This window comes from Callospermophilus lateralis, chromosome 11, assembly GCF_048772815.1.
Source record: "Callospermophilus lateralis isolate mCalLat2 chromosome 11, mCalLat2.hap1, whole genome shotgun sequence".
Taxonomy (NCBI): domain Eukaryota; kingdom Metazoa; phylum Chordata; class Mammalia; order Rodentia; family Sciuridae; genus Callospermophilus; species Callospermophilus lateralis.
Genome location: NC_135315.1, coordinates 12,823,230 through 12,850,673, shown reverse-complemented (window position 1 = coordinate 12,850,673; position 27,444 = coordinate 12,823,230). Strand labels below are relative to the sequence as shown.

Genomic DNA, 27,444 nt, shown 5'->3' with positions numbered 1-27,444 from the left:
TAAATGCAAAGGCAGAGGGAGGCCGGCTCCTTGAGGGAACATGGAGCCTGCACCTTGGCCATGGTCCACTGGGTTCCAGGCGTTTGTTAAGTGGAGAGAGCCAACCTCCTATTTAGTTCAAGCAACTGCTTAGTCAGGTTTTCTATTACTCATGTTTGAAAGCAATCCCAGGCTGATATACTTTGCATGCAGCAGTCTAGACTTTGCAACAAACAGCCTTATTACCCAACTGTCAAGCAAAAAAAAAAAAAAAGCCCCACTTCAGTGGGCATGCTCCATGCAGATCCTGTTCTGAGAGCTGACAGCACTCTGTCATACTGCAAAAGAATTATACGGATGAGGCTAGAGAGAGGTACAAATTTTTTAATGAGAATTCTAGAACTTTTCAAAATTGTATTGCTCTAATGAGATTAAATACAAGAAAGAAAATTTCCCTAAAGCAAACCACCTTAAAAATCAAATTATCAACTGAATTCAATTTCTTAAGTTCCCTTCTCTTTCCCAACCTCCCCCGAAAAATTCTCCATAGTTAATCATAGTGATACCTTTAATTAAGCTTTTGGATCTAGCATCATGTAAACACTTCTCAAAGTCTTTATAGTCTCTTTATCTTGCCCAGTGGAGCAGGGAGGGTATTAGGGATTTAACCAAGGGGCAATTTACTATCAAGCCACATCCCCAATCCCCGCCCCCCCCCCCAGCGTTGGTTTTTTTTTTTTTTTTTTTGAGATAGGGCCTCACTAAGATGCTGAGGCATTGGCCTTGAACTTACAATCCCCCTATCTCAGCTTCCTGAGCTGCTGGGATTACAAGCATGCACCACCACACCCAGCTATGATCATTTTCTTAAATATTTTATGTATTTATTTTTATGTGATGCTAAGGATCAAATCCAGGACCTCACATGTGCCAGGCCAGTGGACAGGCCCAGTCATCATTCTTAATGGCTGTACACAGTCTATCACATTGATGAATCACAATTTACTGAACAACTCTTTCCTGTTCACTGAGGGTATTGGTAAGCAAAACTAATGGCTGCAGAGAGAAATCTCAGAAAAGAGGACATGACTCCCAAGTCAATATGCAGCCAGAATTGTCAATGTTAAGATTCTATTAGATGTCAATTATTCCCAACCATTTTCAATGCTTTCCTCGTGTATCCAGGATGGCTGACACTTGGACTCTGGTGGTTAGTTAGGTAATCTAGTTAAGTAAAACTGATCAGAAACATTTTATTTTAAAATTAATTTTATAGACTACATATTCTAAATATTGTTATGAAGGATATATATTTTTTTAATTTGGAAGATCCATCCAATCATGTAGTAGGTTTCAAGCTTAACTGACATGGCCAGCTTATTGACTACATGGTACAACATCCTAGTCAGAGAAAGATATAGATCCTGAGATGTTTCCTTTAGTTTTTTTTTTTTTATTGGTTGTTCAAAACATTACACTTTAGTTTTATTGTTAAGGAATTAAATAAAACCCTGTTACTTTTTGAGGTTGAAAAGAAGAGTAAGATAACGTCCCTGTTCCTGTGTTGCTCCCATGCTAATGGAAAGATGGTAATCCAGAACCAGTAATATGGTTTCATACGATGAGAGAGGCTATGAAGGACAACAGATAAAAACAGGGAAGGTGTGTTCTGAAGAGAATCTCCAAGAAGGTGTCATCTCCACCTGAAAGATGCAAATGAGCACCTTGAAGATCTGGGGACTGGTTCCAAACAGAAGAACTTGCCAGGGCAGCAGCCTGCAGTGGGAATGAGCATGTCCCGTTCTGGTGGGAGCCAGACCACCACCAGGGCGGGCCTTGTTGATCAACATCAGAAGTCCGTGCTCTACTGGTTATTGGGGGCAGGGCACTGAGGGGTTCACGTACAACAATACAATGATCTGATCTGCCGGATACATGCCGAGTTCCACTCCGGCTACAGTGTAGATGCAGGGGCGAGAGCAGAAACCAGGAGCAGGTTACAGACCATCTGGCAAACGGTGTACTTTTCCAGTCCAACAGAATACCACTGTTTGGTCCTGCATACACAGAAGTTCACTGAGGGAGAACATGGCCAGGCCGAGTGGACAACTCCAACCCAGTGGTGGGCGCACACACTTGAAAACAAGGGCTGTTTCACTTATGTACATGATTCCTTTTAAATCTTCAAGCTATCGACCGTTTTTCTTCCCCACTTTTGGTTCTGTACATAAGTTATTCTAAATTATTAACTCTTCACGGGGAAAAAATGGTTAACATGAATTCCCTCAAGCCTGGCGCATCATTCAAACTTAGCAGATGCAAAAGAGAGCAGCCCTGCCCTTCTAATTTTAAGAACTGCTGTGCGAACTCCTTTTTCAAGCTTCCCTGGTCTTTTGTGATTAATTTTAGTAACTGGAGAACGACTTGTTTAAGAACAAATGAGTCATGATACAGCTTAACATCTAGCAACCTAAAATCACCCTCCTCCACCGAGAATATCATTTTCAAGTATGAAATTCTCATGTTTTAAACATTTATACTCCACGTTAAGGCTATGAAGCTTCCTGCTTTACAAAAGAGACGGGGAGGGACAGGCCAGGGACTCGAGACTGCCAAGAATGAGTAGCAAGTCAACTGACTTCTGAAGGTATTTGTCTTAGGTATGTCTCATAATGTGGGAAAAAAAAATCTCACTCAGATAAAAGTTTATAACCAGTGCCCTTTAAAATATGTGTTTTCACACAGCAATTCTACCACAATATAAATTTCTCATGAGCTAGAATGGCAGCCCTGTGACTTTTGCTTTGATTATACACCCCTGAGCCTTAGGCATAGGAGAGGCCAGCACCCAGGAGAGCAGAGGTCAAACAGGAAAGAAACCAAAGCCACAGGCTCCTGGGCTTTCTGTATCATCTCTTCTTCTCTTGAATTATATCTTGCTATGAACCTTTGCAGATTAACTGGAGAACTAGCAATCACCTCATGGAATATCTATCCAAAATATGCAGTTGGGTGGAGGATGCAGCTGAGTGGTAGAGTGAGTGCCTAACACCCTTAGACCCTGGATTTAATAGCCAGGACTCCCCCTTCCCCACTCACCCAACACCCCCCCCACACACACACACAAGTTGCCTTTCAATAGGTTGTTTCCCCCAACACTTAACAGCAATAATAAAAATGTGCACCAAGTTAAAAAATCCTGGTCACTTGGTTCAATGAGCATCGTGCACAACTTTAAAGGATTAACTTCAAGCACCGAACAGTCCCTAATTGGGGTGGGAGGAGAAAAAGAAATTTATTTTTTTCAAAAAGAAAAAAACAAAGGAAATTCCTTCCAAAGACAGTAATTGACCATCAAGAAATGGCTGGTATTCCTTCTAGAAGTATCCCTAGAAAACATTTTTAAAATATTCCACTCAAATCAAGAAAATTATTTTCATCTTATTTGGGGGATCTGAAACACTATTTTCCACTTATTGGCTCTTTCTACAAATATTCATGATCACCTGCTCTGAGTCTGAGATCATACTATGCATTGGGAAGAGGGCGGTGAATGAGATATAGGGGAAAGCAAGTGTCATCCTATAACCAGAGCATCCTTCCAGTGGTACAGCGTTACATTAAGGCCCCCACGACTCACCTGTCCAGGACCCATAGCACTGTGTGTCCCCCTTGTGTGATAGTTAATTTTATGGGTCACCTGGAGTGGGCCACAGGGGTTCCTAGATACTTAGTCCAACATTATCCTGGGTATTCCTACAGGGGTGTTTGTGGATGAGGTTAGCATTTACACTGGTGGGCTCTGGGATGGGGTGAGAGTGACCCAATCAGTGGACAGCCTGGACAGAACAGAAAAGGCCGACGCGGCCCCAGGAGGAGACAGCTCTTCCTGCCTGAAGGCCTTGACCTGGGGCCATGAGCTTCTTCCTGCCTTTGGATGCAGTTTGAAACATCATCTCTCCCTGGTCTTGAGCTTGCCAGCCTGTGGACTTGGACTGAACTTCCATTATCAGCCCTCCTGGTTCTCGGGCCTTGGGAAGGGGGCTGGAGCCACACCAGGGGCCGCCTCCCTACAGCTCTTGGGATCTGGCCTCCACGTCTGCATGAGTCAATCCTCGTGGGAAAGGTCTTCATGACCAGGCCTGCACACATGCCCCCCTGGCTCTGTTCCTCTGAAGAAACCTAATCAGGGGGCTTTGGTCATGGGGATATCAAGAAATGTGATGCCCGTGGAAGTTTGTCACGTGTGTGCCCTGAGTCCTGCCCTCTTGGAAAACTGCCTTCACCACACACGAAACATGTGCCGCCCTCCTGGAGAGGTCAATGTGGACAGAGGCCACGGCCCTGGCACAGCAGCCACAGAGAACAGTCACTGTGTGTGACCCCACAGAAATCCTTGGAATCCTTGAACAGGAGTGGCAGGATCAGATCTTTTCCTTTGCTTTTATTTTTTTTTTCTTTTAAACAATTAAAAGGCCTCTGGGTGGCAAGATGCAGGATGGTCTAGAAGATAAATGGTCCAGAGTCTGTGAGTCTGTCCCATAGGACACTGTGCGGCCTTCCCCAAGGTGGTGCCTATGAAGCTGGAGGTAGAGCCACAGCCCTGCTGCCCTGTTAGATGGGGAGACATTAAGGATGGATACAACTGTAAGAATCCCAAGGCCTCTGGCTTGGGGACCCTGTGGGGATGACAGTCTGGTTACTCCGTCATCAAGCACTGGTTTGGAGAGTGGCGGGGATACAAGGGGAAGAAAATCAGGACAGCGATATACAAGTCCATCAGGACATCCTCAACCCCAGGCCCTGGGGTACCCTTTCCCCATCGAGAGTGTCATCTGGGAAACCTCCCTTGGGATCAGGGCTGTCTCAATGCCCAACGGCAATGCTGTCATAATGACCAGGACATTCTTCTTAGGAGCTAACTTTCCCCTGGGTTTATCATTCTCAAAACAAATACGTTGGAAACTAAAGAGATAAATATGTTAAATGAGTTTCAAAATAATCAAAACAACCGTCCTTCCCGCAGTCTATCTCACCTCTTACTAGGACTGGACTCTGAGTTTTCTCTCAGATGGTGTTCAACCTCATACCAATGGGGGTGCAGCACATGCCTCCCTCTTGCTATCTCTCTCTAAGACTCTACCGAAGCTGAAAAATCCCAAGTGGGCTCATTTGACTGGGGGCCTCAATTCCATTGTAAATAAGATGCCACAGTGACAATGCTAGCTAGGAAATTCCCAGTAGCCTCCCTCCTTCCCTGTCCCCAGCAGATGTACTTCTCCGTCTAGACTCCTCCTGACTCTCTTGCTGGAAAATTCGCTAAGCAGTACAAACAGAGCCAAGGCCGGGGGGTACCACCTAATTGAATGGGATGCTGAGTTCAGCTTTTAAAAAGTGACTCAGTAAAATCCAGAAACAAGTCTCTTCCCTGAGCCAAAAAGCTCTCTGGGCAGCTTTCAGCTTAGGGTGAAGCCACTTGAAACAAATCTTTCCAGAAACACAGAGTGTCCTGAAAAGTCCTCCTCCGCACCCTCTCCAGAAGAACCCTGAGCCAAGTCTGCAAACTTCAGAGGGCTCCCACCTGGTCCTGTTGCCCTGCGTGCTCTGGTCTCCATGAGGACACACTATTGGTCCCCCTTGGGAAGGTGCTGACTGTTAAGATCTCAGGATGGCATCATTTCAAATTTCTTTTATCATTTTAAGATTTCTCATAGTCACTCTGACCCTAGACTCTGCCCAGAAACATGGTCCTCGCTGAAAACCTGACCGACTGGTGGGCTTTGGTGAGCAGTCACGTGGTACTGGGGCGGAGGTCACGGGTGGGAGCAGACACCTGGTTCACAGCCCAGAGCTCTGTTTACTACTGGACTCCAGGAAGTCACTTCACCCCACCCAACCCTCAATCTTCTCGTTGGTATAGTGGGAATAATAATGTATACCTAGTGCATTTATGTCTGTTATCCTCTGAAGTAATTATGTGAAAGAATAATAACATTCAATCTCATGAGCTGTGTGAAGATGAGGGCCATATAACCATTGCATCCTGTAGCAGCTGGCAATAATAAATGCTCAAGAAACTTTTAATGATTATACATAATCAATAAATAGATGCAAGAAGAGCACCAGACATGAGAGAGATGTTGCATGGATGTCAGGTAATATCATAAACCTGCCACTACTTGTGCAGAGTTCTTCCAGCTCTGGGCTGCCAGTGACTTGAACTCTTGTAACAATCTCCTTAGACACCACTTCCAACAATAGTGCTCAGGTCCTGGGAACTTGGTGTGTACATCAGGAGCTGTCTGGTGTTAGACGACTCAAAAAACAAACAAACAAGGAATCCTTCATGCCAATTATTGATCTCCAACAGGCAAAAGCTATAACTTAATTCCAAACAGCTAAGACCATGATTTGAAATGAATACTGTAAAAAGCAAGAAAGCCCCTCAGGTGTGTCCACCCCCACACCCCAAGATGCCATGATAATGACGCTGATGAGACATCCATTCCTAGGTACTAGGGAAGTTCATTGAAAGTCTCATGTGCCACTGAAAATATCCAAGTCATTCAAGACCTGATAAATGCAATTGGTGACCAAATTAGTTTATCAGACCTTCTCTGACCGATTCTCCTTGGTGCAACAAATGTTTTCTGAGCAACCACCCTGAGCCAGACCCTGTTCCAGGCACTTTGTTCTCAAAGAGAAAAAACAAAGGACTTCTCCACAAAGAATTTGCTGTGTAAGCATGACCACTAAGTAATGTGACTTTTTTTTTTCTTTTTTCCTTTTTTTTTTTTTAAGAAGCATATTAACTACAGGTGCCTGATAAGCTACATAATTATTTTGACACAATTTCTATGCCTAATATATAAAAATTCCCTGTCAGACCTGATATCAGAGATAGTTTATACATTTCATAAGGAAAAAAAAATCACTATTTCTTCCTTACTGTCTTACCTCCTCTTTTGGACCAAAAACAGTACTATCTATTTTCAAGGGCTTCCTGTGCTGACCTGGTTACCCTGGATCTTTGGTTGCTTCCCCCAAACAATCTCAACACACTTTCACAGGCTGACAATGTGCCAAGGTTAGAGACTGTGAAAAGAATGTGTCACTGGCCTTCTAAGGTCTTCCAAAAGTGGACTTCCAAAGATATTTAAACCGTAGCCACCTAAACCGTTGGATTGAGTGGAAAAGTCCCGGGTGCCTCCCTAGAAAATGTGCCTTCTGGTAACTGGTTAAAATACAAGCATTTCATCTGTAGTTACACCACACATTTATTTTAGTTGACCAAGTACAGACCACAGAGCAAATGCACCACCCTCTCTCTTCTCACTGACCAGAACCTGGTCGGTCAGGACAAGGGACCCTCCACGGCCCAGCTGTCTCCCACAGCTCATCAGAACTATGGATGAGGATCTAAGTCTGTGAGGCTATTTTAATTCCCAGCAAAATTAATTTGGCACAAATGCAGCAGGAGTTCCTTCCTTTGCAGGAAATACTTCTGTTACTGTGAATCTGGTACATAAAATAATCCACCCACGGAAGAGCAGAATTAGCAGTGGCGTTTTTGTATTGGGTTTGTATCCCTGAAATAATTTCTTTTTTAAGGTTTCCTGTGGGATCACAGCAAGTGGGTAAGGGCACCTGTAGGCGGGTGCCGAGGGGGCTTCCTCAGATGCTTATCTGGGGGCATCCCATAGGGACCTGCACCGCACTGCAAGTCTCTCTTCTTGTATTCAAATCCTCTCGTAAATACCTTTTACGAGTGCTGCTGGACAGCAGCATTAGGATGTGCCCTTAGGCCCTCATGAAAACAAGGGCCTACTTATTTCTAAAAGGAAATTGTGAGGATAGCTAGATGTGTATCAGAATGTCAGCATCTTCATGAAGCCTTCCTTCACTCTTCCAGGAGACGCACCTGAGTGTCCTCTCTCTTTCTGCTAAACTCATCAGCGCTTCCCCAGGCCTGGCGGCCAACCTGGACAATCCTGCAGTGTAACCGTGAGGCATGCTTAGCTCTTCTTTGCAGTTATAAGATGATCCTGTACTGGGAGGTCAGGAACTCTCTTCACCTTTTTACCCTCCACATCAGGAGACCCCCAGCAAACATACAGTAATCTCATAAATTCACTCTCCATATTTATACATAGTCCAACAAAGGTCTAGAGAGCACTTTGGTGGTATGGCCCGGCAGGGCTGCCAATCCCCACTTCAGGACTCTTGACTGCATGCTAAGGGACTTTGTATGACTCTGTGGCACAGGACCTTATACGTACCTCACTTTACTGTCTTCTCAAGAATATTAAAAAAAAAAATGTTTTAGAGTATAACAGCTTTGCTTACAAAATCAGCTTACTTCCATATTAAACATAAAAGTACACTTTGGAAAAAAAACAGAAGATCCACTAATTAAATTTATTTCTAGATTTATTTTAAATGCTTTGATTTTTGTCATAAACGAATCTTTGAAATGTTGAATTTTAAACAACGCAGCAGCCTTTTTTATTTGATTGGTTTCGGAGACACAGGAGAGGACTGAAGAACAAAGGAATTCTCAAGATGCTAGTAAAGAAAAGAAAGCAGTTTTGCTTCCTGCTGCCCACCCACCCAGGTCCAGTGGTCCACAGGACATCACTTCCGATTTGCAGCAGTTTGTGCCCTGGGTTCCATCTCTGGCTCCAGGTGTGGGCAGTGAGTGCATTTGGCTTCTTCCAGGAGTTCAGCTGCATGATCTTCACAGACCTGATGTGCGCCCAGATCTGAAGCAAACCTCCCATCTGTGACCTGGTCAACTCCTTCACTGGCTGCCCTTCCAAGCATCCTGCCATCGGCCCGCCTATGACTCTGCCTGCATGTGTGCTGGCTGCCTCCCCGGTGAGGTGCGACAAGGACCTAGAAGTCCCCTGAATGCTGTTCAACTGTGCAGCCCAGACATGAGAAGTGTAAAATACTGTATCAACAGTGCTCCCGGGACAAGCCAAGGCCACGGCCACTGGTAAAAACGCACAAGGCAGGTAACAACAGATGACTTCCCACAAAGGCAGCACAAGGGCAGCTCTTCCCTCCGGATACCTGAAGCCTTTTAATAGACACCCCCACCACTGCTTTACCAATATCCCCGTATCTGGGGGGAGTCGTGAAAACAGAAGGGAGACAGAATAGTAGAAGGGACCAGGAAAAGAGAGGAGGGGAGGGAAGAGACAGACACTGGGGAATACAACTGGGCAATTACATGGTTCTATTGTGGGCACGTTTGAATATGTAACAACGAATCAAATCCCACTATTATGTATAATTATAATGAACCAATAAAAAGAAATTTTAAGTGCTCATATCCAATGCATGGAGTAAACATTCCAAATATATATACATATACATACATATATATATATATATAGTAAAGAGTTGTTTGGCATTTGTGTTATTTTATACGTAGCATACACGAACGATTTTTCTCCCTACAATTTCACAGATTAATCTCGGAAGGGTTGCATTATGGTGTTAAGTGCAGGACTGAGATTGGTATGATCCTCTGAAAGGGCTGCTTCACAGCTTTTTTCTCACTTAAGGCATTAAGAGAAAACAGAAAGTATAAAAGGACTGAATGTGCTAATAGATATACAGATATACGCATGCACGCACGCACACCAACATAGATGCATGCATACCGGGGCGCCTGAATACCGGGGTGTCCCTCTAACAGAGCGGGCCTCATGACAGATGTAACCTAAGACAAATGAGACTGTTCTAAGGATGGGAAGGAGCACTGAGGGACTCTGAACCGGTGAGATAAAATTTTATGATGCGAAAGGAAGAAGTTTGGGGAAGAAGGGGCCCCAAGAGAACCCACCCCCATCCACCCCACCTCGTCGTGGCCAAGGCAGGGAAGAGAAACCCACCAGGGCTGAGAGACAACCACGCTTGTGCCTCTTGGGCAGGGCAAAGTCACCCCACTACCCACAAGCTCAAAGCAAAACACAGCCTGTTCCCTCTTCTACCTGTCCACGTCTCTGTTCCCATCTGAATTTGGTGGAGAAAAGAGAAGAGCTATTTCTCAACACGGAGCATTTTCATGTGATTTTGTTATGCTCTTTTATAAAACCGCGGGTGCAGGGCAGGGATACTGGGCAGAGTCGCAGGCTGCACACCTGGAAACACAGATTTGGCTCAGACTCCAAGGGCCTCTCCAACACCGAGTGGGAAGAGCGCAGCTTGACCCAGGAGCCACACAGGGTACCATCCACCCTCCAGCTTGGGAATCCTTATGAAGACCTGCGGCAGCAGTGACTGAGTTCACCCCAACAGCACTCCCTTAAAAGCCCTCGCTTTCCTCTCTTCTCTGCTCAGGGTGTGGGGCTGCACTTAAGAGTCTGGAGAATGCCTGCCTCTCTTCTCCAGGTGCCGGAGGGAGTGCCTGGCCAGGGATGTGCTGCTCATCCAGAAGGGGCAGGGGAAGGGCTGAAAACTTGGCCTGAGAATCTTCAAGGGGTCCTTGCGTGGCACCCAGAAGCCCTTTCTTCACCAAGATCCCTGGCACAATGCGGAAAGGATGAAACATGAGAGTCCTACATTCTCCACTCAACTCTCTACCCTGAGGTCTTCATGCATTTCCAGTAATACAGACTTTCAACTATGGCTGCTCCTGGCGCCCCAAGGAACATCTCAGTTCAAAAGAACTTGGCACGCTCTTCCACCTGGCTGCTGTCATCTGGGTAAAGCTGGTTTATCTTTCAGTACTTTCCCTTCCCTTTCATCTTGAAGATGGCAGAGCAGGTACAATATCTGTGGGTTTCACAAGCTTAGTAAACCCCCCCATCTGTGACTGCTTTGGCACCTCTGAGCACTGTTAAGCAGGACAGGAATGGCACCTCTTAACCATTCCCGTGGCATGGAAAAAAATTCATTCAAATTTATTAATTTTTCAAGGGAAAAAATGCTCAGGGCAGCTTTTCCTCTTAAATTCTCCTTCGTTTCCCGCAAACCTTTCATTCTCTCAATGGATCTTCTTCATGCCCTCTAATATTTTTCTAGGCATCTGAACAGAGCCTTCAGTGCGCACATCAGGTAGGAGCCAGAAGCATACTTTACCAACAATATGTGCCAATCAAGCCACCAACCTCGCTCTTCCCCATCAGCACTAGCTCCTTGGAGGAGCCAACCACAAACCCATCAGGTGCCCGAGAAGCAACATGTGACAGTATCCCTCAATGCACTCCAGTCTCCTCACCTACAAAATAAAGGGGTTCGGTCTTAAAAATCCCTTCCTGCTTGAGAATTCTGCGATCTTAAAATTTATGCGGAAAGGATGAAACATGAGTCTCCTACATTCCCCTGCTCAACTCTGTATCCTGAGGTCTTCATGCTTTCCCAAGACCTGCCATGTGCAGTTCAGTTTGGCCACCTTGCGACTCCCCAAGACGCACTTGAATAATTACACAGTGAAACGCATCCAGCACACAGAGGAGGCCTCTGCTCTGGCTGCAGAAAGCCCTAATCTCAGGTCTCTTCGTTCCAAAGACCAAAAGGTGAATTTCCTCTTTGGAAGATCATGCACAATCCCTTATGAATCAGGATGGCTGATTTTTATGTCTTTTTTTTTTTTTTTTAATCTCACGTACCTTCTTTCTTTCTCATATTAAGAAAAAAAATCATCTCTTATCTTTACTTTTAAGAATATTAAAATGAGGCTCAGTGCCAGAGTCTCCAAGGCCTGAAAGCAACTCTATCCATGGAGGTATCTGGGCGAGAAACCTGGGAGCTAGTCCCAACATTTCCATCTCCCTGGCCCCATGGTGACCAAGAGCTGCTGATCTGGCTCCTAAATGTATCGTAAATGTCCATCCCCATTGCCTTCAGCTCCCCCAACTCCCACTGCCTTGCCCCTGCACATTCTCCACCAACCCACCTCCTGCCCCATCCATTTCCTAAGCCACAGTAACCTTTATAAGAAGCACATGGTGTTACATCACTCCTAGTATCAGACTTCCCCCGGGTCCCCACTGCTTCCAGGAGGTTGTTCCAAATCCTTCAGAATTCTTAACAAAACATCTGATGCCTGACTTTCTCATGTTCCCATAGCTGAGCTCCTTCCCGCATTTGGGCTCTCAACTTGCTCTTTCCCTTGACCGGAACAGTCCTTTCCAGAGCTCCTTCCTCCACAGCACCCACGTGCTTGCTCCCTTTTGCCTGCCTATGTCCAGCCACTCTTGAAGCTCAGTTCGAATGCCGTTGCCTCTTGAAGCTCCCCTGGCCACCTACGGCAGGTCCCTCAGGAACGCCTGCTCTGCGCACCTGTGTCTGTTTTAACCAGTGACTTTTTTTAAAAAATAATTTTTTATTGGTTCTTTTTAGTTCCACATGACAGTAGAGTCCATTCTGATCTAATTACACAGCATGGAATATATGTTATTCCAATGAGGACCCCAGTCTTTTGGATCTATGTGACGGTGAGATTCACTGTGGTGTATTCACATAGTCATGACAGATTGATTCCACTGGCTTTCCTTTTCCTATCCTGCTTCCCTTCCCTCATTCCCCTTTGTCTAAGCCACCCAACTTGTATGTCCTGCTCTTATTGTGAATTAGCTTCCACATATCAGAAAACATTCGACCTTTGGTTTTGGGGGATTGGCTTATTTTACTTAGCATAATAGTCTCAAGACCCATCCACTTGCCAGCAAATTCGATAAAGTCATTCTTCTTTATTAACCAATGACTTTTTACCATCTACCTTCCTCCCAAAAGACTCCGTACAGGGCAAGGGGCAAATCTCTGTGATGGTTCTTGTACCCAAGTCACCAGACAAGAGTTTCAGAGCATCACAGATTCTACTTGACCAAAAGAATGAAAATGTGGGAAGAAAAAGGAAGAGAAAAGAGAGATACAAACTATTTATACTCCTGCAGCCTAGCCACACATCTGCCCCCTTTCTTATTTTGTTTTTTGTTGTTTTTTTTTTGAAAAAGGGTCTCACTATGTCGCCCAGGTCGGCCTCAAACTCGCCAGCCTCCCTCCTCGGCCTCTGGAGCAGCACACTCCAGCTCCCCACTCCTGCCCATTCTTCATGGTACAGAAACAGGAGGAGAGAGAAGAAAAATGAGGAAAGTTAAAATAAGAGGATGAAGAAAGGAATAGTGAGCGAAGAAGTGAAAGGATCACCCCGTGATTCTTTGGGACACCCTCATAAAAAGCACAAGGACTTTGGTGTTTTAGAAAAGTTGGCACAGGACCTTCCCTCCATCTATTCTTATCTTTAGAATGCCCCAAGTGGAGAAGGTATTCCAGAAAGGAGGACAATATGGGGAATTGAGGCGGCCGAGGAAATAACACTTTTGTTTGAGGGCAAGGCACTGAGCATCCATGAACTTGGGTGAAATTTCTTGTCCACAAAGAGATAAAACAAAGTGACCTCTGGAGGTGCCCTCGGGGTGCCCATGGCGCCCATTTACCGCTGCCTCTACCTCCATCTTAACCAAACCATAGGGTGTTTCAGTGCACTGAAGGTCAAATGAAGGTCACTGACGTTTCCCTCACTACACGGGTTTCAACCACCTAAATCTGAGTCCCTTGAAGCCCACCATGAAAATGCCCCCTGCTCTGAGAAAGCCACTCAAAATCCAAGTTCCTCACTGGGAACAAGGGCCAAAGGTGGGGGCTCTCTTGAAGCCCATAACTAAGAATGAGTGACTAAACTGATCTGGCAAAAGCAAATGCTTACCCACCCAGGCCTTCTTTGAACCTTTTTTTTTTTTTTTCAGTTAAAATAATGTTTTTCACGTAACACCCAAGTTCCCCTCCACCCAATATATTTCAGACACTGGCATTTCATGTCTCCTCCTGCTCAGTCTCTCGAGCTGATCTCCTTTTTCTTTCTTTCTTTCTTTCTTTCTTTTTTTTTTTTTTTTTGTACAATGAGATACACCATACAACAGAGTCATTTAGTAGAGAAAAGCAGACTCGGGACACAAATAAATGAAACGGTTTGGCAGCTCTAGGATCACTGTTCAGTGAAACAGATACAAAGTCATTTCCACCAACGGTGGTACTTACAATACCTAACGGAAGGGTACGAGGACTCTTGGGAAGCAATCAGGAGCAGTTTGTTACATTGGCCAACACCAAGGACGGCCCCCTCTGTTTAAAAACCTTTAGAAATAAACTGAAGGGTGACTTATGCTCACTGTAAACTCCGTCAGTGTGGCCTGTGCTATAAATTTGGTGGATTCAGTCAGCGTGGCTGCCCAGAGTGGAGGAGCACAGCTAATAATCCTCCTCCGAGTCCTTCTCTGAGAACTCGTCCGGGGCTCACAAGGACTATCCATCTGTTCATTAGCACAAGTCAAAGTTACATGAGACTAATTGAGAGCGGTCTTCTCATTAATAGTCTGTGACAAAACAACAGCTGTACAGTCATTAAAAAAGAAAATAAAGCCCAGAAATTCACATTAACATCAAATAATGGTTTGCAGGCTACTTACATCAGTGTCGGGTCCCTTGTCTGCACCCGGGCATGAAAAAGTAACAAACTCATGGCACCTCTTGTGTACCACAAAACAGCAAACTGAGAGAGAGAAAAGAAAACGAAAATTAATATATGGGCTTTGTTCTCCAAACACAGCTACGTACTGTTAGAAGTTGTTTTCATTTCAATGTAAAGAAAATCTTATAAACAGCCATCAGAAGGCACCTCACCTTCATAAGCAACATTTTGTATTGATTGGACTCACTGAGGACACAGTCACAAAATGCCAGAGCTGACAGGAGACCTATGCCATGGATACCACCCCCTAAAGTTGAGGGAGAGGGGACCTAGAGACTACAAGACAGTTTTCCAAGGTACAAACCAGAATCAAAACTTAAAGGACCTTGCAACGTCTCCTACCAATATATACATGCACTCACATTCGTCTGTGCACATACATGAGCAGACACATGTATGTAAACATTATACCCTGTGGGTGAAAATAATGCAAATATAAAAAAAGAATAACTGATTATAAATAACTCCTGAGCATCCCTTAGTGTGGTTTGCAAGACATCCTCAGTGAATTCTAAACTTAAGGGACTCAGCAAGGCACAACCCAATCTCCAGAAAACAGCCCTCTGAAATGGGAGAAGTTGGGGTGCACTGAACAACTTCTGTTTGCCTGTGCTGACATGAGTTGAGGGAGTCCTGACAGATCTAGCAAAATCTATTACATAGCAAGTACTTTCCAGGCTCCACATGGTTTTGATACCTACTCCTGGAGATGTACCAATAAAATAATCTGTTAGAGAACTTAGTAAGCAATCCCCTAGAGGTTTTCAGGGATGATATAATGTGGGGGAATATGAGCAATATCTGGTCCTTCAAAGCCTGAAGTCTAGCTTCAAAGGGCAGCCTCCATGACTGTTGGTCGTCATTGAATAATAAAAAGGTTCTAACAATATACTCTCAGAGTGTTGGGGAAGTCGCAAGCTGTGGTTTGAATGTTTGTTTCTTCCAAAACTCACAATGAAATTTGGTTGGACTGGAGTGGGGTTGGGAGGTGGGACCTTAGAGAGGTGGTTGGGCTGTGAGGGTTTGGCCCTCATGAGTAGGACTAATGCCATTTCAAAAAAGCAAGTTGACTCCCCTTTGCTGCTTCCATCGTCTAGGTTGTGCCCTCCACCTGGAGGAGGCAGCAAGAACACCCTCGCCGAATTTTAGCACCTGATCTTGGACTTCCTAGCCTCCTGAGGAGGAAGAAAATAAACTTCTGTTCTTTATAAATGACCAGTCTCAAGTATTCTGTTATAGCAACAGAATGCAACTAAGACACTGCACAAAGAAAGCCAGAACTCCTCTAATTCTCAGTTGGTGTGCTATTTTCTTCTCTCACCAATGATAATGCAACTCCCTGCAGATATGTGAGTACATGAAGGAGATCAAAGAGGGTGAGCCATTTCAGTGGGTAGGAAAGGACAGCAGGTTTTCTGAGTGCTGAAATCCCAACAGGAGATCAAGTACTGAGAGGACCATGAGTGGTCAGAAAGAAATTCAGAATATTTTTGATGAGCCTTGGAAGTCACTGAGAGGTTTTACACTGAGAATAACACAGACAAAAGCAATATCTAAGATATGCAAATGGTAGCAACAGGAAGAATTTAATTGTACAGATGTGTGGCCATAAGACCCAGTTACAAGGCTTTTGCATAGCAGAGGTATGGAAGTAGTTGTCCAACACTATTCAGGATGCCAAGATACGGAAGTAACAGATGCCAGAGAAATTTCAGAAGAATCCTAGGACTTGCTGATTAACCATAGGATACGCTGCACTAAACATCCTATTTCATGTGAGCATACACATACATATGTACACACAGACGCACATCCCTCTACAAACCCAGAGGATGAAGAGATGGGGATTCCCTATAAGGGAAGAAGAATCAGGGGTGATTGTTGGGTGGGAGCCGTCCACAGAAAACTTAATGAATGAAAAGATCTCATATAGGAGCACCCTTTTAGAGGTGGAACTGCCCAGGAGAGGGGTTATCTTGATCTGCTACACACCATCTACCACGCCCATTACACCTGCCCACCCTTGTGCACAGCCAGAGGCTGGAGGAGGTTGGAAAGAAGAAGAAGAAAGGGCCCCCCTGGCTGTCTGGGCAGTGCTGAGCCAATCAAAGGGCAGCACTGAGCTCCTGGGAGTCCTCAGAGGAGTGTCCTTTCCACTGTGTTCTGCTAAAAGCATCTTGATTGCAAAATCCTCCAAGGATAGATAATAAAGCAGGGCTTCGAAGGTGCAAATTAATCTGATCTGATCAGAGCCCCCAGGCACAGAATCACTTCTCGTTCACTGGAATCAGAAAGATCAATTATGAACAGAAGAGGTTAGAGCAGCATTATTCCTGATCATGGTTTATTCTGGAGACGGTGTTTGGAGAGGAAAATCAGCCTTCCGACTTCCACTTAATTGTTTAAACACCCAGGTCTTCTATCCTTTTTATTTTTTTTTTTAAGTCCTCTCCACATTCGAATGAACAGTGTTCAGAAAACCCATATTTGTCAAACCCCTTTGGAAAGACGTCTTGTCTTCTGCATCTGTCATTTCTATCTGCATCTACACATCAACGCAGTGACACAGCTCCACCTGGAAGTATTGCTATTGCATACCTAATAAAATGTGTCTCATTTCAAATTTTTTCCTGAGAAGAACCAGGCCATCACTGCCCAGTACAACTTACAGGGAAGCAAAAAACCCACCCACCCCCAAATTACATCCTTGCAGCCTGCCTTAGGGGCTCCCTCCTTCTCTTCTATGCACAGAAGCTTCCAGTTTCAATGAACAGATTCGACCAACAGGAGGCAGACAGGAGGGAGAAGGGTCTTGTGTTTCCAAAGAGTCACACTCACAGATAGGGGTTATCTGAGGACAAAGACCCTATAGGCCTGTTCGAAAATTCAAGATTCATGAAAGATGACTTCCAAAGGACAAGGAAATAGAATCTGCCCAACCTGGATGACCCAGGAGAGAAAGCTCGGTTGTACCTTACTTTTAACCCCACCCCCCTCCCCCATGGAAAAGACGGAGAAGAGGACCTTGTAGTTGGGCTGACTCTGGCTGGATACAACATTTATCTGGGAAGGTCTGCCCCAGAACACCCAGCCGTGACCAGAGATTCCAAAATGGCTGGTCTTGACCTCTGGTTTCAAGTTGCAAACTAAACTGGGTAATTCACATGCTAAAAGACAATATAATCAAACAAGACATTTGAAAAGTCTTGCTAGTGACATTGAAAGAAGAGGAATAGATTGGGACAATAAAATAAGAATTCACTGGACTTGCCTGGAGATGGCCAGTATAGGTCTTTCCCTGGCTAAAAAATTGGGAGTTATTATCTTTCATATTTTAAAATCTAAAGGAGGGGATGGGGTTGTGGCTCAGTAGTAGAGCACTCACCTAGCATGTGCAAGGCCCTGGGTTTGATCCTCAGCACCACATAAAAATAAATACATAGAATAAAGGTATTGTGTCCAGCTACAACTAAAAAAAAAAAAAAAAAAATCTTACCATGTTATGTGGAGTAAGAGGAATTGGGGAGAAGGGGAAATAAGATGGTACCTGTCTCATGGTACACCTTCAATAATACCTGCCTGACCTGGACAGCCAGGAAGACAAACTGGTAGCCCCTGAGCTGGGAGGAAGTGGAGACGCAAATCAAGGCAGATTCCTTCTGCATCATGGTTTTTCAGGGGACCAAACTCTTGGTCCTTGAACAAATCTGTGCTTAAGAAGCCACAGGCTGCCCAGAAAGACTGAGTTGGAGCCTTATTTTAAAGACTATGGGTCACCTGCATCTGTGAAGCCAAATGAGAGGATGGAAAACAGGAATCCAACCTGTATCATAAAGACACAAGTAAACCTTCACGCCATTAACTGCTAAGCACAAAATCACTTTCCTCTAATCCTCTGCATGACACGCTTACACTGCCTCACGGACATGGATGACTGGATAAAGCACAGAATGCGGAGAGAACAGCGCAGTGGGACAAAGAGTGACAGAGACCACAGGCTCCGCCAAGTACATTCCTTAACACACCCTGACTGTGGAGTTGAGAATGCTCCACTGGGTCAAAAGCCACCATCATCCTGCAGGTGACTGCCTGAGGGCTTTTGATCCTAGACAATGTCTCCTAGAGAGATCCTGAGAAAACCCATGTCTAGAAGCCTTTCCATACCCCATCCATGCATAAAGGTTTGACCAAATTAAAAAAAAAAATACGGTGAACTGATGCTACGGATAAGGAAGGGGCTGTAGCAGAGCACTTGCTGCCAGTCAATGCCAACTCCCCCTCAGAAGTGTCACCTGCCAGCACCAATCACCCACAAATCAGTAAGTACAGCAAGGGTTCTAACCCAAGGGGAAAGTTCAGCTAACAGTAATCAGTCACCACTATATACCCACTAGGATGGCTATTGTTTTCTTTAAAAAAGAGGAAGAAAAGAAAAGGTGAAATGAAAACTGTTGGCAAGGATGCAGAGAAATTGGAACCCACATCCATGGCTGGTGGGAATGTGAAATGGTACAGCTTCTTGAATAGTCTGGAGGTTTGCTAAAAAATTAAACATGTGATTCTCATATGATCCAGCAATTCCATTTCCAAAGTGAAAAGAACTGAAAGCCAGTACTTAAACAGTTATTTGTACACCAAGGTTCATAGAAGCATCATTCTCAATAGGTAAGAGGTGGGAACAACTCAAGTGTCCGTTAACAAATGAATGGACAAACGGAAGGTGTTATGTACATTCAAGGAGCAAAACCCTGACATGTGCAAGAAAAGGATGAACCTGAATATATGGTAAGAGAAAGAATCTAGAGAAGAAAGGACAAATGTGTATGATCCCACTCGTGTGTGGCAGCTACAACAAGTTCATAGAGTAGAACAGGAGTTGCCAGGGATGGGGCCAGGAAAGGAATTAGGAGTTGGTGATCAGTGGGTTCAGTTTCTATTTGAAATGATTAAAAAATAAAACTTCTGGAAATGGATAGTAAAGGTGACTGCGCAACACTAAATGTGCTTAATGCTACCAAATTGTTGATTTAAAATTGTTTCAGTGGTTAAATTTCATGCAACATGTTTTACCACAATAAAAAATATTTAGGTACTTAATCAAACAAGAACAATATTCTTGAAATCATAAACAAGAGGCACAGGGAGTTGCAGACAGCTTTGTGGTCCTGCTGGTGTGAATTTTTATCATTATTCATGTTCATAGCCGAGTTTTAGTTGAAACTCAAGAAAGAGAACCAAGATAAAGTATTGGCCTCCATTCTACAAAATTCCAAGTGAAATTAGTGCCAGAATAGACAGGGATTTGAGGAAAGCTTGGAGCTCAGAGCCAAAGGCTTAGGTGACCTTTTAGTACCCCACCCCGCAGCCTCCCGGAGCACCTCAAACTGTAAAGGTTGGGGGTGATGATGGGAATGAGGCTCCTTAGACCCCAGGTGTGGCCCTCTTACTAAATTATTGAGATACTTTGTCACCTAATACTGTATGCACAGGGGGATCACCCCACCTACACAGAGATTGCCATGTTCATGGAGGGGAAGAAAAATACGTAATGTTATGAACAGTTTTCCATTTCACCTTAAAATAAATAAATTTCTTTTCCTTCCACACTAAGTTCAAATCATTTCAAATCCATGTTATAGACATGTAAAATGAAATATAGGCCTAAACATTCCCCATGCTCCAACATCTATGGGAAAACAGCCATGAGTAACCAATTCTGAATTCAAGGAAGAACCCACTAAATTTAACAGTGTGACTTCGTTTAGAACAGAAGGCTGGTAGCTGAGCTTCCCTGAGTCCTTTCTTTCCCCTCCTCCTTCCTTAAATACATAAATGGCTGCCATCATGTGAGATGATTTTAATTAAATTTTGCTTAGCTGGAAGGGATTAATGAAAGGTAACGTCACATCAAAATACAATGAAGTGAAAATCTCTAAGGCAAGTCAACCGCTTTCAGCTTTGCAGGGAAAGTAATAAAAAATTGAGCTTATATTATATTTGCATGTTAAAAGAAAATTATTGGTTTCGGATTTATAACAATGAAAACAGTCTTCTCCTGGGATACATGTTAAAGTTGTGTGAAAACAAATCAAATAAATGTGCCTTGTCACACAGCATAAGGCACGCCATTCTTCAGACGGCACACTGGCTCTGACTCCTAGCACGCGTACCGACGCCGCCCAATACATTCTTTCAAAACTCCCTGGATTCCCGGGCCTGACCAGGAGCTCCCCTTCCCCCTTCTCTCTCTAGGAGAATCATCTCTAATTTCACCAAGTATGTCGGAACCTCCTTTTCCTGCTGGTGGGGTCTGAGATCTATTTTGAAGAACTAAGAGATGGAACGTGGGCCTTGGGGGGAAGGGGACGGGAGGGTGCCCCTAAGTCACTGGACAGAGCACCAGGGCTCATGGTGTTATCATCTTGCACCCCAAAGGGAAACCTCAGGACGAAACTGAGAGCACAGGAGCCGCAGGAGAGAGAGAAAAAGAAACCGGACCTTGGAGTTGGCTCTCCGTCACGTGGACCATGAAGTACCCTTTAGAAGGGTCATTTTCTTCACCTACACCTATCCCTTCGTATAGGCCATGAAATTTAATACACCTGAACCCACAAGACTGGGTCACATGTGCTTTTATTGCTCCTTGGAGTTGGCTTTTCTGTATTTGTAGGAGACAGAATTCTAAGTGCTAACGGGAGAACTGGGCTGTGACACAGAGGAGACCACAGGGAATCCCCTTGGGCCTGGGAACCTGGTACCACAGGGGCAGCAGAAACTCCTCCTGTGCCGTCACTGAAGCAGCAGTTTTGGGTTTGGGCAAGTTGAGTGTAAATGTGTTCGGGGTCACCCAGCGAGCACGTCAGGCAGGCACCGGCACTTCAAGGCCAGGGGCCAGAGGACAGCGGGGCGCTACAGACCACGCTTTGAGGGGCGTGTGCCTGGTGAAGCAGAAATCCAAGGAGCAGGTGTTCCCATTCTGTGGCTGACGGTGGAAGGAGGCGGCAGTGTAGGAGCTGGGGGAGAGTCAGGGGAGAGCGGGGACCTGGAGCAGTCAAGACCAGCCAGGCCCTCCCCAGAAAGAAGGCTCCTCCAGAGCCACGGAGAAAAGATGAGCCTGCCAGGGGACACAAATGTCCACGGTTAGACACCAGTGTCTTCCTTCACTGATTTCAACTTATTCCTGTGTTCTTCAACTCAAAACTGACACACCTAATATCAACTATGAATTTATAAAATCCCAGTTATTTCAGTATCTGCAGTCCCCAGGGTAACCTATTTTATGGGGCTGGGGGAGCCTTTAAAGATAAATATATGACTAATCACGCAGACGCGTTTGAAGGGAAATCCAAGGTTCACTTTATAAAGCTCAGATCCAGCGGTGTTTTTGTGTTGATTTCAGAATCATCTGAATCACCCAACTTTGCTCTTAGTTTCCGTTTTTAATTTTGCAACCTGAGCTGCACATCTGAACATCCACGAGCCAGGGTATTTGTCAGGTTTCCGCATTTTGATCCTAAAGACTGCAACACGTTCGACCCAAGGGTGTATCAAGCTCACCATACCTGGCTTTCTGCAATACTTTTAAGACTTTTTTTTTTGGGGGGGGGGCGGTGGCTGGAATTAAAAGGGGACTTGTAAGAAAGGATAAAAAGTTAAGGAAGTTGAACTGGGCTCTGGGCCTCTCTGTTTTGCCTTTTCTCTTCCCCTTTCAGTTGAAAATTCCCACAGTCCAGTGGAACAGTACTTATTTCTTTTGCTCACATGTAAGGACTCCATGTAAGCACAGTTCTGCCTGCAGCGTGGACATAAGGCACGGCACTCTCTTCGGCAAAAGGCACGCCCCTTTAAGTCCAAGAGCAACCCAGGTCTTCCCCAAAATGCCAGGCAAAAGAAATGGCGGCTCTTGAACTCTGGCAGGATCCCACTTCAATTCTCACCTCATACGAATGATGACCAGACTCTGATGGACTGGATAAAGCCTCCAGCCTTCAACTCAATTCCACCTGGCTAAGAGCATGAGCACCCAGAGGCAGGCTTGTTCTCACTAGGATGCAGAAATGTGGCCCAGGGGCTGAAAGATCACTGGTTTGGGGCTGTTTCTGCTAAATCTGCCAGCTGGTGTCTGCAATCACCACCATCGATGGCCATGTCCATGTGGTGCATGGTGCTCACTGAGTGCTCCTGTGGTCTTCAGTGGTGAGATAAGAACGTGGCTCCCACACAAGTTTGCAACCACCCAGCAAATTGACACTTAGAATCTTCAGGGGACGGATAGCCCAGTGAAGTGACTTGTGGCATTCACTTTCATGAAGGATATTACAAATCTAAAAGGTAGTCAACGTCCCTGAGAGTCTGTGAGTAAAAGAAGCAGAGGATGGTTCAGGAAGAATCCACGATGATGGTTTTGGAACTGTGTTCCCCGGAGGCCTTAGAGGGGAACGGGGAGGGTGAGGAGTGAGCAGGGAGACCGCCGCTCAGCCCTGCCTCTACTCTTCTCATTTGGACCCAGGCTACCGTTTTATGCTTAAATAACATTTTGCTGCCACAAAGTCTCACAGGGAGCTGACATCCAGGCAGGGCCATAATCCCAGCTGACTGAGGAGGCTCAGGCAGGAGGATCACAAGTTCCAGGCCAGCCTCAGCAATGTAACAAGAGCCTGCTAAGAAAGAAAGAAACGGAGAAAAAGGAAGAAAAGGACCGGATATGGCCCAGTGGTACAGTGTCCCTGGGTTCACTCCCCAGTACTAGGGAACAACAAAAAAAAAAATTGTGTGTGTGTGGGGGGGGGGTGGGGGGGATCCTTAGCTCATATTTGTTTAGTAAACAGACCACTTGGTCTCAAGGTCAAGGACAAGACCATGTATGTCTACCTTTCTGGTATTTGTAACTTTTTTTTTCTTTTGGTACTAGAGATTGAACTTAGGGTTGTTTAAGCACTGAGAAACTTCTTTATATTTTTATTTTGAAACAGGGTCTCATTAGGTTACTGCTTAGGGCCTCGCTAAGTTACTGAGGCTGTCTTTGAACTTGAAATCCTCCTACCTCAGTCTCCTAAGTCGCTGAGATTACAGACATGCAAAAATATAAGGCCTGATTACTTTTTCACTGGGTTTTTTCCTTAAGAATAAAGATATGTATGTGTGTATAAAGTTTCAGAAAGACTAAATAAATTACTAAATGACAGCATCATAATACAGTAGTGTAGGGAAGAATAGAATATTTTATATAATATCAAAGTTAGATCTTTTCCAGCATTGTAAATGTCAGAGGAAAATACTCAATGGGCCACATGAAATCTTAACATCATTCTGGAACAGTCTTCTGGCTTAGATGTAAGTTAGATGTAAGGACTTTGGAATCTGACTTGGGATTGAATTCTAAGCTGATATATATTATGTGCATTGAGCAAGTTTCTTACTCCCTTTGAACTTGAGTTATCTCATTGTATAGTGGTGAAGATAAAATGAGAAAATGTTTGTAATTAGGTAAATACAGTCTCTGGCTTGTAGTAAGTGATAACTAAATAGTGGTTATTTTATCATCATTAATAATAATAAAATAGCATTATGTTATTAATATTATAATTAGCATCATATTATAATTACATTTATTTTATATATTAGTATTATAACTATGTTATATTACTTTATTATATGTAATCATTATATGTTTTAATATTAACATTATTATTAATGGTACTATTAATATTTTCTTATTTTTTTATTGATAGTAGAATGCATTTTGACATATTATACACAAATGGAGTATAACTTCATAAGTTATGACTGGTCCGTTTCAAAATAAAGTTGTATATGTGGCCACTTTTGACTACTTTTTCTACAAATATCCAAGAAGTCCCTAGCCAAATGCCAGGAAGGCAGGCAGGCACCAGGGACTCAAGGACTCACAAGCACAGTCCCTTCAGACACCCACTTTGCAGAGATGGTGGGAATCGTGAAAATGATTTCAAGAAGGATGGTAGGAGGAGAATGAAATTCCTCCCAGGACTCAGGGCATCGGCCACCGAGCAGAGGCAGGGCTGGGGGAGGGCAGAACAGAGATGGGCCTAAAGTCTGATGGGCAAAGCCAGTGCCAGCCTCACGCTCCTGAGAAGTCGGGCACAAGTGGACCAAGGCATGTCTGCAGATCAGGGACTGGAGAGTCACTGTCTTATACAGGGGTGGGCAGGACGCTGGGTAGGGAGGAAACAGGCCGTGGACAGGAAGCATTCAGTGTACTCTCTATTGAGCAATAACTACAGCCCAGAAATGGTACCAGACCCTGGTGAGTACAAAGGCCAGTAAGGCTCAGGGTCCTCAGAGCTTCGAGCAGAGCTGGGGAAACAGTCACTGCGGGATCCCTCTGGGGTCATGCAGTGAGTGTGGGCGGGTCATCCCCCAGGATGAGGGTCTGAGCACCTCATCCCTGCCCGAGGCCAAGAAAGACTTGAGGCAGAAAAGACACCAGTGCTGAGGCTGAGTGAAGCCCCCCAAGGTGGAACAGCCCCCTTTCAGAGTTGGGCAGGAATAGCCATGCAAAGCTATGGAAAGAGGCCTGAGCCACCTCATGCACACAGTGGAGACGGGTAGGAGGTCCGAGGAAAACGGAGCACTGCTGAACAGGAGCACAAGCTCGGCCAGGAGAAAGGGTCACTGTTGACCTTGGCTCCCAGAAGGAAATCAAGGGGCTGCTCCAAATGCTCTAGTGAGCACTCCCCTTTCAGGGACCAGCCCTCCAAGGCTCTGTTTCAGCCACGTAATGACAGGCTCCTGGGGGTGGGCTGGGAAGTTTTCCTGTTTAATGCTCTGGATGGGCTTCCACAGCAGCCTCTGTGGGGATGGGTGGGAGCCGTCTCTGCACTGGAGGAAGGATGATGGGCTGCAGTCAGGAAGGGAACGTGGTCCCGTGTTCCTCCTGGAATCAGAGGCCACCATAACCCAGTGGTAATTTTTAATTCTTAGAGATAAATACATGCAGGGACTTTCCATAAATAGAGTGCTTTCATTTTGTCATGATTACATTCAGCTTTTGTGAGAAAGTCTGTTTGCATTATGATGCAAATTTTTTTTTACCCATGTAGCACGCTCCTCGGCTTATCTTGTGGAACGATTCAAAAAGAAGTCATAATACACTGATTACCTCTCTTTTATCAAGAACGCTGGGAACTAATAAAGCCTCAGGGTTGTGGAACACCACATGATTACCAAGCCAGGAGGCTGGGAGCTTCCAAAAGGAAATGCGAAGGTGACCAAGGGGTTCCAAAGCCCTCGGGTGGCTGGCCACGGGGAGCATCTGGGGAAAGGAAGTTTTCACACAAATGAGGACATCAAGGCCCAGAGAGCAGCAGAGAAGCTGCTCTTCAGAGACGAACACATTGCATTTCCAAACTGCACAGCAGAAAGTATATGGCAACGTGGACTTTAAAATAAATATTACGCCTGGTTATCCAGAATTTGAAAACCAAAATGATTTTTCAATCTACGCTTGTGAGCAATGCTTCCAAATGCTTCCAAACTATTTTCTGATTTTTTAAACTATGTACAAGTTATTTCTTCGTGAGAATGAACCTTTAAATCACCCAAAGTATTCAAGGAACTGTCTCTAGGATGGTGCTCGGAAAGAGTGAATTTTACTTTTATTTCGTTTTGTTCATCTATCTATCTATCTATATTTTTTTCAACCACTCATGTATTATTTAACAAAAAATCTAACTTCATAGATGACATTTGCGGTATTATGACAGCAACACAGATCCTAAATTGTTCCAGGAAACATTGCCAGAACCAAAGCCATGAATGCAGCACATACTTAGAATTAAATTCTTTTTGGTATAATGTTGGTTTATTGGGTATTTATTTCATATAATTCGAGGACTCATATTGGGTGCTTAGCCAGAGGGTCTACCCAGAAATTAGAAAACCACAACCCAGAAACCCTGGAGGACAATTGCCGGAGACAAGCCCAGCACCTAAGAGAAAATACAGACGGGGATGACATCTCACTGTCGTCTGCCTGAACTCTTAGGGGTTTCACCCCAATCATGCCATGCTTAGAGATTAGTTTGTATCTATCACAGTATGACGTCCAAAAAGTTAAACTTGACTCTAGAAGCAATAAACAAAAACGACATTGAAAGTTACTCGACTCATGACAGAGGGACCACTGAGAACTCCAGTCCACCAAGTCCACCAAGAAAGGCGTTCTGGAGACACGTGGCGAAGTCAGAGCTCGGGAGTGGCTGACGGTTGCAGGCTTCTGCCCAGGGTGGGGAGATGGAAACGTTTTAAGATGGACCATACTGATGGTTGTGCAATCTGGAAAATACTAGAAACCACCAAATTCCCCCACTTCAAAAGGATGCATTGCATTTTATGTGACTTCATCTCAAAGTTGTTCTTTTTGAAAGTTAAAAACAGAGCCCGGGTTGTAACTCAATCCTCAATCCCCTGTACTGTGCCAAGAAGAAAGAAAAGGACAGGCATTCCAACTGACCAGGACATCACCAACCAGGAGTGAGGCCGGCACCGCAGCTATGCGGGCCAACCAGGGGTGGCTCTTTCTCTTTGTTTCTTATAAAAAGGGAAAACGCACAAGGAATCCCAGTGGAGTCCTCTCTAGGCTGGAGGCTGGGGATGGGGGGAGAGGCTGAGCTAAGACCTCCCATCTCCACCCAAAGGCTGGGCGGGGATGCTTTCAGCCAGCTCTCCAGACCAAGCGGCCGTAGCTGGCCTCTCCCTTGCCACCCACCCCACGCTCCCTCCAACCCCAGGTACTCTCCAAACAGACATGGCAGGAAGCCCAGCCTGGCTGGGACCTTGGTGAGAGGTACCCTGGTGCAGAGAGCCACATTCCCCTCTGCAGAGGGACATGCCTGCAGAGCTTGGGCCTGCCACCCACTCCCTGATGCACTCAAGTGTGGTCA

At 44.9% G+C, this 27,444-nt stretch overlaps 1 protein-coding gene across 1 annotated transcript in view; it reads right to left on the bottom strand.

Moving 5' to 3' along the window:
- The window catches only part of Prkca (protein kinase C alpha), a 392,576-nt gene that overhangs the window by 231,761 nt on the left and 133,371 nt on the right, over positions 1-27,444 (bottom strand). Inside the window, exon 3 of the mRNA XM_076869171.2 lies at positions 14,460-14,542. Within this exon, the coding sequence (XP_076725286.1) occupies positions 14,460-14,542 (83 nt within the window). The remainder of the gene's footprint in view (positions 1-14,459; positions 14,543-27,444) is intronic.